At 37.4% G+C, this 12,852-nt stretch overlaps 1 protein-coding gene across 3 annotated transcripts in view; it reads right to left on the bottom strand.

Annotated features, from left to right (window-relative positions):
- The window catches only part of rab3c (RAB3C, member RAS oncogene family), a 158,880-nt gene that overhangs the window by 87,933 nt on the left and 58,095 nt on the right, over positions 1-12,852 (bottom strand). For all 3 annotated transcript variants that reach the window (XM_062972394.1, XM_008102880.3, XM_062972393.1), the window contains exon 3: positions 8,942-9,060. In XM_062972394.1, coding sequence (XP_062828464.1) covers positions 8,942-9,060 — 119 coding nt within the window. The remainder of the gene's footprint in view (positions 1-8,941; positions 9,061-12,852) is intronic.

The raw sequence follows: 12,852 nt of genomic DNA on the forward strand, positions 1-12,852 counted from the left end.
GGCCACTACTGAGAAGCCTACGTCTCTCGTCCCCACCAGTCACACTTTCGAAGGGGGTGACACTGAGAGCAGGGACTCCCCAGCAGATTTTAAAACTCTAGTTGGCTCATAAAATGAGATTCGGACAGGTAACTTGGACCAGAACTGTATGATCTGTCTTGCACATGTTGGATCAGTTGTAGAAAGGCATTCTTGGATACAAGATCTCCATCACACTGTTACATCTGTCCTATGTTTACTAATTTGCTACATTTATATCCCACCCTTCTCACCCCAAAAGGGGCTCAGAGTGGCCTTACAGAAAGGTAGCAATTTGATGCCATGAACATACATACATATAGCAAAAATAGTATATACAATAAAACCAAAAACCAAACAACAATATTAAAACAATTATTAAAATCACGTCATCCAGAATCAAAGTTTGTGTGACTATGTTGAGCGAGCAGCCATTTTCCAGATGAGTGGAAGGCAAGTTGGATTCTAACATAGCATATGTGTTTTTCTGATAGCCTCAAAGACATATGGTATAGAAATTAAAGGATTCGCCTGCCTTAATTTTAAATAGATGACCTTTACCAATGGCTATAGAAGTCTAACAGTTAGTCCAGCCAAAGCCAAGTATTACAAGTTCCTCTTATTCTAGCAGGAGACATTTAAATCAATGCTTAATGTGTCCACTGATTTCAGTGGGATATAAATGTAGAATGTTAAAGATATCTGCTTTTTTCATCTTGTACAAGAAAGGCTAGTTTGAAATACTGCAACCACATTGAGAAATTTCACCCCTGCACATGAGTGAAATTGCACCCCTTCAAAATAACACTTTTTTCAATAGCAGCACAAAACACAAAAACAGTGCATTTTTCAGGAAAATGTACGCTGCATAAAACACTGTATTTTTGTGCACGCACACACAAACACACCTTTAAAATGCTTTCCAAAATCTTTCCAAAAAATCCCCAATATGGGAAAATGCACAAAGAAATCCCATCACATTACACACAGGAAGTTAACTTTTGAAAAATGTTCCTTTGGGCAAGAAAGAAATAAGCAAATCTTCATCTTTCTATATAAAAGTACTTTACTCTGGATGGATCAAGATCATGTTACAGAAAAACTTTCCTATAAAGAAAAATACATGCATACCTAGATAATATCCCCCATCATCAGTTTTGTCTAAGTGCATTTTAAAGCCCTAAACAAGCATTTTGGTGATTTATTTGCATATCCTACATTTGCATGTGGCAGCACTACCATTTACAGGGTTCTTTTCTGATTGTCATAGACTTTGGCAGCAGTTTTATGTTTTCAATTAACGTGGGAGTCTTGGCTCATTGGAAACAATTACTGACTGTGAGATGGAAGCAATAAAGTGCAAAACAGAAGCCGTGTGTGTGGATGCGTGTGTGTAAGTGTATGTAATTACTTCTCTCTGGTATGTGGAACTATGCCAGCTCTACTATCACTCCAAGTATTGATCAGTTTCTAACCACATTCACCTGCATTTGTCCATAAAACTATCTTCAAGGGAGTCAAGATGTCAGACTAATGACCGATTGTGATGTAACTATCAAGCTTAACTGTGAGAGCCCAGTGAGAGCCATTATGTATATTGCACAGAATGAGGTGCAGAAATTCTAGACTGTATCGGTACTTGAGGTCCTTCCCAAAACCAAAAGATGTGGCTTTATTAACTCAGTGGGCCTTCTTCATAGCTGATTCCAGGCTCTGGAACTTTCTTCTAAGTGAATCTAGGCTGGCTCCTTTTTTGCAATCCTTCAGACACCACTTTTTATTCTGAAAAGTTTTTCCAGAAATCCATCAGTGATTGAGGATAGGGTTTCTATAATTGGTTGTTGTTGTGTTGTTGTCTTTTTTGATCTATCGTGATTGTAAGGCAAACATATTATAGGATTTTCTTGGCAGGATTTGTTCAGAGTGGTTCTGCTTTTGGGGATTTGAACTATGGTCTCCAAAGTCATCCCTGAAGCTTAAACCACTACCCCATGCTGGCTCTATTATTGATGTTATGCCTTAAAAACATCATCATCCGATCTATTGTACATTGTATTCAATCAATTATGGGTGTGTTGTTAACACGTTTCTAACTGAAGAATGTTTTGACAGCATAGTTATTTTAACACAATAACATTTTGCCTGTTTTTGCTTGTATCTTTTCATCTATATCTGTTTAATTTTGTTCTGAGATGCCTTGGGTCCCACTGCTGGAAGAAAGATGGAATCTAATCTAACACCAAAGAAATAACAATGCAAATAAATGTAATCAAAATACAATAATACTCACATTTTAGGAGCTGGCAGCTTGCTAATGGTTCTCTACAGATGTGCTTATCAAAATTACAAAATTACAAAGGTACTAAAGACCTTTTTCATATGGGCTATTTCTCAGCGGTGTCAATGAGTTTTTAGCAGTTTTGCCACTGAGCCCACCAGCTTCCATTCAAACCTCAGAGAAGTACTTCTAGGGCGGCTCCATGGCAAAACTGACCCAAAAAAAGCCATCTGCCGCTGCTGAAAAATAGCCGGTGGCGAAAAATGGGAAGCATCCCGCTTTTCGATAGAAATCTATTTGTCGAGCCTGCTGTCTGATGCTTCCCCCTCATTTTGAGGAACACTGTTCAGAGGAATTTAACTGTCCACTTTGAGCCATCCTACACTAGACCTGTTTTAAGCTAAGGAAGGAGAGGCACTTCCATTTTCTAGTTACTTCTAGTTTTGAAAAGAAACAACAACTCTACAACTTAAAATGGACTCATGGGTCCTGAAAATAATCAGAAATGGGCAGAAGTGTCTCCTGGAGTATACTAAGAGGTGTAATTGCCTATTTTAGTCCCATCAGTGTTGTTTGGAGTTCAGGGAGCTTGGAAAATGAACTTGGGTGGAGCACATTTTGATCATCCCTGCCATGGATAGCATGGCAGAGGTTCTCTAGGGTTTTATGTTCCATGATCCACTCTCACATATATTTGATTTTTGGTGTGTCCTGTCTCACTTTTGCATTAATTTGTGGTTTTCCTATACTAAGAAAATGCATGGAAATCACAATTAAAATACATTTCTAATTGTTTTTCTCCAAACCATGAATTTTTAAATGTATTTTATCTCATAGGAGATGTTTAAAATTTATTTTAACACTTTAAAAAATGTTTTGATGAAAAGTGTTGTGATCCAGACATTGGTCAGAAAGAAATAACTAGATGAATGTGTATTGAGGTCTGCAATCCCCTACGCAAAAGACAAGAGTCTTTTGCGGCCTCGCTATCATGAACCTGGAATCTCCTACATGAAAAACATCTGTTCTGCTGTTGAAGTATTTTCCCCCCCCCAGGAGGTTTAAATATAGGTGAAGGGAGAATGACCTTTGCCATTCATCTGGAGTCCAGACTAGAGTCCTTAAGCTTAGTGTCCTTAGAGTCCATAGCATGACACCTGAATAATGAGACACACGAGTGATCCAGTTTGCAGGGTAGTTTTGGAGCAAGTTGCATTTATGAAATACGAAATTGTCTCTATGTGTTTACCCATATGTAGAGTTATCCTCTAAATGCCTAACAAAACCAGACAATTAGCCATTCAAAGCAATAGGTGCATATTTTGCCCAAGATTCTCAGCTGTTTTACAGATCAATATTTTCAGCTTAACTCTCCAATGTTCTCGTTTCAGCTCCTCCCAGCAGGTAGCCCAGAAATTGTTAAGTTGGGCATGCAAAGCTGACAAATGCACTAGGTGAAAAGGGTTGGAAAAAGCAATCAAGCAAGAAAGCCCAAACAAGACAACACAAATACTATTATAGTTTGTACCTAACTATTAGAAAAGTCATTCAAGCATGGAACACAGAGCATTTGGGTCACAAATGGCTCAAATCTCACATCATTCCTAGAAAGAGGCAATTACCATTTCCATTTGAGAGATCAGGCAATTGATTGAACATGTTTTTCGAGTGTGCGTGTGAAAATCTTGACATTTAGATGCTCTGATATGAACCTTGCCTTTTTCAACAAATAAAATATCAGTAGACACACTGGACATCATAATTAGGTCCCTGGGCTAAATCCCCATGCTAATTTGTCCACCAGAGAAATACAAATAGAAGAAACTTCCTTAAAGTAGGGCTATTTGACCCTCTGGCCCAATGTGATCTAGTAGGAAAAAAAGTCTGAGTGATTTTGGGAAGTGTAGTCCAAAAGAGTACCATTTTCCAGCTCTGCTTTAACTGGCAGCAACTCTTTAGGATCCAAATAGAGGTAATTCTTTCCCCATATTTATTACCTGATTCTTTTAAAGGAACACACTATAGATTGTATACCATTTGCATATGAAACATGATGACTCATAGTACTTTGCTGAATATATTGTTAATATTTTTCTTGTATTGAAGAAGGGATTGAATTCGGTGATCTACCAGTAAGCAACTGCCATTTCAGAGGGACAGTGAATTCACTCTAAATGTTAGATGCAATTCTAAAGGAGCTATCCAAGGTACTGAAACCCTTCCTCAGAATGGGAAAGGCACCTTGACTACCTCTTTTAAATAGACCCCAAATGGATTGATATGCTCCCTGACATGAAAACAACAATTGTCAGTAATCACAGAGTTTCTGCAAGATCTGTAATTCAGAACTGTATGGGTCACTGTGGAGGTATATGCCCAGAGTGGCCTTGAATGTCTTTGACTGAGCTTCCATATTGCATTGGTGCTGGTTCCTCTTGACATTGCTCTGTACTAGTGGAGCATTTGATTTAATTCTATAAATAATCAATGAAAAGCAAAAGTGCAAATATTTAAATATTAATGGGACAGAATGCCATATGAAAGATAGGTAGCGGAACTGAAAAGACTATCTTTTCCCAGCATAGGCACAATGTCTTTTGGGACAGACAGAATCTAATAACACGAGAAGAGAGGCTCTGTTGAATCAAAATGCTAGCCATTAAATCTATTCATGTACAGGCTGGAAAGTGATGGGAAGGGACATTGGTAGCTATGTAGTAATGGGTAAATGACTATCATGGGTTGTATTTAGCCTTTACAGAAGAACATTAAATTTAATGTAGTATCTGGACCACACATGTCAAACTCAAGCTCCATGGGCCAAATCCCACCTGTCATGTCATTTAATGTGGCCCTCCAAATGCTGAACTATACCTCCTGTGTTTCTCATCATTAGACATGATGACTAGAGCTGATGGGAGTTGTGATACAGTAAAATATGGAACACTCCAGTCTATTTTATTTAGTCAGGATAGTGGGCTTTGAATATAGATAAAAGGCTTGTGGATATCATGTCTGACTTGAAAATTTCCTGTAACCTTTCTGAACTTTGGAATCTCAAGTGCTGTTGTGCTTCAATTCCCATTATCCCAAGTCTGTATGGTGGGTAATCAAAGGTGATGGGAGTTGTTAATAACAGCCAGGGACCCAAATTGGGTAAAAACAAAAGAGCACTGACCACTATGTTAAAAAAATATAGTTGCCCATCTGTATCCATAGATTTCTACATCCATGGATTCAACAGCCCTTTAAAGGCAACAATAAGGTTAATGTGGCCCTCGATGAAAATCATTTTGACAGCCCTGGTCTAGACAAACCTTTTTTTTTCTATTAAGCAGAAACAAGACAATTCCCTTCATCTATAAGTCTTCCTGTGAAACCCTAGCATGACTTAGACTGGAACCACAATTCTGAGTATAATCTTTCACTGCATTCTCAAATACATTTTTAGGTTCCACGTCAGAAGCAAAATGTCATGTTTTGTGCTTGGCAATTGGGAGCAGCTCCAAAAAGCAGCTTCAGGGAATGGATGCCGCTCATCTGCTGAACTTTCCCCATTGCAGTTCTCCTTCCTTCCCCAAAGCCAAAGCAACCCCATGCACAGCCTTTGTAGCTGGCACCAATTTCTTTTTCCCACCCCCTTCTTATGCCTGTGGAAGCCTTCACAGTTAATCATTAATTTTCTACAGCCTGTATCAGCATAAAACTGTTTTTGGAAAAGCTATGATCTTGTCACTGTTATTCTCTACAGAGCTTCCAGGGCCATCCCATTATGAACTATATGATTCAGCACTGGTCACATTGTGTTCCTTTGTACATGAAAAGTTGGCTGATCTGTATTGAGCATTTCTACTGGTTAGAAATAAGTCTGTTTTCTGGCAAAATAGAGCCAACTCCCCTAACACATTTGAGCTAAATTACTCCTTCCTCCAGTGACTCATATTCTGAAAGGGCTAATTTTCTGAACACAGCAAAGCAATCTAGATTTTTACAGATGTGCATATCCCAAGCAAGTGATTTATTTTGCAAAAGAATATTATTAAGCTGTTACACAATGGGGTTGCAGTAATTGTGAGCATGTTTCTGAAACATTTTGATCAATCTGTTAAGTGCCAAGCAAATGCAATGTTTTGAGCTGGGCAGCATTCATATCTTGACCAAGTTTTGCCCTCTCCCCAAGTACATCTACTCCTTGCCAATGTGAAAATGAAAGGCTTTCCAAACAGCCAGGCTTACACTTTTCTTCAGAACAAAGTCAGAATCTTTTCACAGATAAGCAAAGGCTTTTCTTTTTTGGCAGGCATTTGATAAGTGATTATATAAAACCTGCCATCTAAACACTGCACTTGATATTGCTAATTGTTGTGCTGGTATGTGTGTGTGCGCATTTGATGATGTACATTTTCATCTGCTTTTAACTTTTTAGTTGTTTAATCCCATTTTCTCCTTTGTCTCTCATGAATTTTAATGCATTTTTTAAATTTGTGGTAAGCTATTTTAAGTTCAAATCTGGGGAAATTGGAGGAGACAGAGGAAGACCAAGGATCCCTATGGGATCTGACCTAAATACCCTAAAGACACCCATTTCTTCCTGATCTTTGAAGTGAAGCAAGGTCAGCTCTAGGTAGCACTTGGATGGGAGACTGCCAACAAATACCAGTTGCTTTTATGCTATATTCCAGGGAAAGGAACCAGTAAAACCACCTCTGAGTATTCTGTGCCAAAGTAAACAAAACACAAATGAATATGTATCTTGTTTACAATGGAAAAATAGAATCTTAAGGGTAAATAAACCACATATTTGCTGCCTTTTGTCATTTCTTTGTTGTAGGAAACCCACTATTTGTGGCTCCCACAGGGTTTGTCTGGTGTGAGGGGGTGCAGCTCCTGGATGTTTCTTCCTATATATAATTAGAAACACCAATGTGGAAGGAATACTAAAGCATGCACAATAACAATGCTTTAAGCATTCTGGTTTTTTAAACAATACTTGGCCGTGGTTGTTTTTTAAAAACCTATAATGTATTATCTTATTTTTAAAGCAAGAGAGACTTTTTAGACTACAGCTGAATGTGTCTCTTGATAAAGAACTAAAGGAAAACTTGAGAAATGCTAGGCTTTTAAATAGCATTTTGCAAAATTCTCAGCCTACTCTTCATTATTAACTGCTGACTCTGTTCTGTGCTATTTCAATGAAGTATATAATTGAACGGCACTAGTACCCAGTTTTCCCTATAACTTTCAGATTGGTTTCAGAAATGTTAGAATCTTTATGTTTCTAACTTTCTACCATAAATTTACTATTCTAATTTAACAATGATGCAACATAAAGGGCTCAACATCCAATACAGAATGCCCTATTGATAATCTCTTCCCAAATAGTTTATAATCTGCATTAGATAGATAACAAATATGGAGGGGGAAGGCTGAAAGAGGGAGGGATTACTGGAAGGCAAGTAGGAAAAGAGCTCCATCAGGCAAGGAAAGGCTAAAGAAATAGTTGCTTGATGCAAGATGGGTCCCTATCATATAGAAAGAGGTAGAGCTGTAGACCACCCTTGGAGAGATTAGGGGTAGTATGTGTGAAGGAAACTAGAATTGCTAAACCTTTAAACCAGGAGCAGAAAACACATCTGCAGGGTGTACACTGACCTCAAATGTCTTTAGATTTTAAATGGTGGCTAGAGCTTTTATTATGTGTGTATATGTGCCTTCAACTTGGTTGTTGATTTATGGTAACCACATGAATTTCATAAGGTTTTCCTGGGCATGAAATACTCAGGAATGGCTTAACCAGTTCTTTTCTCTGAAATATAACCCACAGAACCTGATATTCATGGGCAGTCTTTCATCCAAGTACTAATCAGATCTGACCCTACTTAGCTTCCAAGAACAGATGGGATCTGGTGCCGGCAACTTTCATGCTTAATGGGAATTAGACAACCTTAGCTTCCCAGAGTATTTTAGCTACTTGTCACAAGTAGCGTCTTGCCAAGTTTGTTTCTTCCATATGGTAATTAAGCAGTGCTATTTCCATATACCTAGACATTCCTATGGTCAGTCACATCAGTACCATCAATGTATAACTGCTTCAATAAGGTAATTTCAGCACTGAAATAGTCTGTGAATTATACAATAGTGATCTGGATGTAGAGTAAGCATCTGATAAATGACACTGATGAAAAGAAAAAGGAGATTGAATGCAAAACAGTCTTAAAATCAAATTCATGCAGGTAAGATAGACTTTTAAAAGCAAAATTAAGTTGTGGTCTGTCCTAAGATAGCCTGGTCCTCAGATCTTAGAGAATCACATCAACCAGAATCAGCCTTACCATTACACAGAAAAAGGCAAGAAGTATGTAACATCACAAAAAGGATGCAAATTGTTAGTTATTAAGTTATTGTGATTATTGTATTTGTAGATAGGCTATTACATGCATGTGGGATTTTAGTTGATTCACATGCCCAAATAACATGGCCTGCCTTTGAGACCATGCACTTTAGCTTCAGAATCGGAGTAAGGCTATTTGCATTAGGTTTCTAGTAGAAAATATCTGTGATCAGCCTGGACAGCAACAAAAGAAATGCAGTTAGGCCATCAATTGTCATGCACTCCAACTTATCCCTATCGCAAAATTTACTTACCAGTCTTGCACAGCATTGAAAGATTCTTCGTTGGTGATGTCGTACATTAAAATGAAGCCCATTGCACCCCGGTAGTAGGCTGTAGTAATTGTCCTATATCTTTCTTGACCAGCTGTGTCCTAAAACAAAAATATAGAGAAATAACTGCACACTGCTGGCAAATTCCAGTCTTTAAGACTAACAGTAACAGTTAAAATGGCCAAGTCTTTTATTTGCATGAAAATTAACAACACTGGCTTCCTTCAAAGAAAGAGGGTATTTTCTGATACAGTGAAGACAAAATATTCCTTATTTCTGGTGCTGGTAAATCTTACTGAACACAGTAACATGCTACTCATGTTTCACTACATTCTATAAATAATGCATAACATGTTACTTATGAGTAATATGTCTTTAATATATCATAATCCATTTTAAAAAACAAAAATGAAGCTGACAAATCACGGATAGAAACAATATTTGAAAATATTCAAAAAATGCTTGAAAACTTGGTTTTTGAAAATCAAGAAACTAATGGAATGAATCCTGGACTAATGAAAATATTTGCAGTTTGGGGCATAGGTGTTTGGTGCATAAAACAGCATTTCATGCTCAGGAAACCGTTTTCTGCCCTGAGAGTGAGATTTCTGCATTGAAATATTTTCTGTGCAGAAAAAGCCATTACATGTGGAGAAAATGCCGTTTCACATATATAACAATAATGTGTGAATTTTGCACTAAATAAGTCCTGAATTATAAATAGGTGGTGAAAAATGTGGTTTTTGAAGACTTTCATGCAGTGGGAAGGAAATTGCTAAAATTACTTGTTGGTTCTTTCAAGAAAAGTTAAAAATATATATCCCTGCTAAAAAACAGTCACTTTTGTAACATCTCTGTTAAAATTATATTTTAATTATGCAACACTTTAAATATTTATAGCATTCTCTTCAAAAAATTAACTAATAATGATGTTGACGATCCTTAGTCAAAAAAGTGATGCTTTATCACTAACATTTTGCCATTATTGGCTTTCTTTTTCACAGGAGAAAAAGGTGGAAGATGAGAAGAACCTTAATTTTCCCTCTGGCTGTTGCTTTTTTGTGCATCTCCACTCTACCTGTTTTCACTTAACTGAACTGAAAAGGCCATTGAAGAGGTGCCCAATATAGTATTCCATAACCTGGTCCTACTACTGAGAAAGCCTTAATCTCATATTTTCAAATGTCACAACACAATAAGTAGATCTGTGTCACCCAAATACAACTTCATCTCTCCATATAACAGTAGTAATTACTCTAACCCAGCAATAAAAACAAGTGACCCTTGTTTTTATCTTTGGACAGGATTTTAAATTTGAATCCCTCTGGGGAGAGAGGGCGGTCTAGAAATAAAGATGATGATGATGATGATGATGATGATGATGATGATGATGAAACCAAAATGGTCAGACTTTCTAATAGAGGACTATCCTTTGCAAACAACACACATGGACATCCTATAATGCTGATTTCTGTCTTTCCATTTTTCATATTTTCTTATAGGCTGCTATGATTATTTCCTGGTGTCTAATGAATACTTGCCAAATTACAAAATAAACAAAGGTCCCAAAACTATCAGATGATAACAGCAATAATTTTAATAGATGGTTTTACATTAAGATTTCATTTACATATACTGTCAATGGCTTTTTGGGCCGTGCGCTTTTATGAGCATAAGAAGAACATGCTGAGCATAACCATAATTTTGAAGCTCACATCCCTGAAACAAATATGACCAATTACTTTAATGGACCTGGAACAAGAAACCTCTCGTGGATTGTGCACATACAAATGAATTCCATGCAAACTAAGTGAGTAGTTAAACTTCATTCAATGCAATTGGATTTAAGGACATCTTCATTCTCTTTTGATTCCACTCCCTCCCCCATAATTTATTGGAATAATATAACATTTCAAGTTAATGTTAATATTAAAAATGACTTTGAACAATATCTATTTTCCTGATCCACCTCTTCCTACAGTGAAATTTGCGGCCCTTTTGTTGTTTCATTATGCCTGACTTTCATGCTAATGGAAAGCACAGGATAATTAATTTCCATATTTCATTTCCATTTCTTGCTGTAAATCAATCCTGATTTTCCTCATTAAACCTTGACGTGAACCTCTATGTAGAACTAACTCTTTTATTGATTTCATCTTGCTTACTTACTGGTACTAATTTACCAGCTGATCAAATTATCTTTAATTTCAAAACGCAACTGTCTGCCTTTTGGTCTAGGGTTGACTTCTAAGAAAAAACTTAACAGCATAAGCCTGAGGAATATTGATAAAAACTTGACCTATTCTTCCATGATGATGTTACCATGGCAATCCTTTTTTTTCTGGATGAGCAGTGAAAATGCTAAAGATTTTTCAACAGAGCTCTAGCAAATTATTCAGGTGTGGTAGCCACAGATATAAATGAAGGCAATAGTTTCAAATATGTACTCATTATGGTGGTTGCTTCACAGACATGCAACAGTGAAGTTCCACATGGAATGACAAACTGGACGAAAATATTAGTCAAACAAATCAGCTTATGGGTCAATGTAAGTACGGTATACTCTTCTCATAAAAAGATGAGCCATTCCCTCCCCTGAGTAGAATGACACAAAGTGAGAACTTAGACGGTTCAGGTTCAACCTATCTTTGCGACCGCATCTTCCCCTATGAACCTGTTTGGGCTTTAACATCTGCCAGGGAGGACCTCCTCATGGACCCACCTCCATCACAAGTGTGACTGGTGGGGACGAGGGAGAGGGCCTTCTCGGTGGTGGCCCCTGCCTCTGGAATGCCCTCCCCAGGGAGATTAAGCAGGCCCCCACATTATTGATCTTTAAGAAAGAGTTGAAAACTTGGTTATGGAAACAGGCTTTTGAAAATGGTTAATGGTAGCCAATGGATGCATGACTTCAATGGGAATTTTTTAACTGAATCAGACTAGAACAGTGGCTGGGGTGTTCTTAACTGTTTTATGAGGTATGGTGTAAGTATTTTTTCCCTGTTTATTTATTGATTAACTTATTTTATATAATACTTAAAATATGATGTTTCAACTTTTATTATATATATTGTTTCATATTGGTTGTTTATTTAATTTCTATTGTTTATATGCTTATGATTATTTTTGTTTTTACTGTCACATTGTTGTAAGCTGCTCCAAGTCCCTTTGGGGAGTAGAGATAATAATAATAATAATAATAATAATAATAATAATAATAATAATAATAATTATTATTATTATTATTATTATTATTATTACTCAGTCCCAGGAGAACCTAAAAGAAAAACCTCCCCCTTCTGGCTTTTTGAAATGTTTTGGTGGGAAAATGATAGTAGTGGTTGCCAAATGTGCCTGACCCTCTGAGATGGGGCTGTTGCTTTTCTCTCTGTGTGGAATGACAATCAACCAATCCACAAGTCATATCACAATCTGTCATTTTAGTCCCAAAACTGCACTTTTTATACATGAGGTCAACTTATGCATGAGTATAAGTAGTACAAATGGAGGTCCCAGTGATGCAGTCGGTTAAACCCTTGTGACTTGAAGGATGGGTTGCTCACCTGAAGGCTGCCAGGTTCGAATCCAACCCGGGGAGAGCACGGATGAGCTCCCTCTATCAGCTCCACCTCCATGTGGGGACAATGAGAGAAGCCTCCCACAAGGATAGTAAAAACATCAAAAACATCCAGGCGTCCCCTGGGCAACGTCCTTGCAGACGGCCAATTCTCTCACACCAGAAGCAACTTGCAGTTTCTCAAGTCACTCCTGACACGAACAAAAAACAGTACAAATGTTTACTCAAAAGTAATCTCACTATGTTCAGTGATGCTCACTCCCCTGTTAAGATATCCAGGACTTTGGCCAATCATATGAATGTTTTACTTTGAAGA

Source organism: Anolis carolinensis, chromosome 2 (assembly GCF_035594765.1).
Source record: "Anolis carolinensis isolate JA03-04 chromosome 2, rAnoCar3.1.pri, whole genome shotgun sequence".
In the NCBI taxonomy this organism is placed as follows: Eukaryota; Metazoa; Chordata; class Lepidosauria; order Squamata; family Dactyloidae; genus Anolis; species Anolis carolinensis.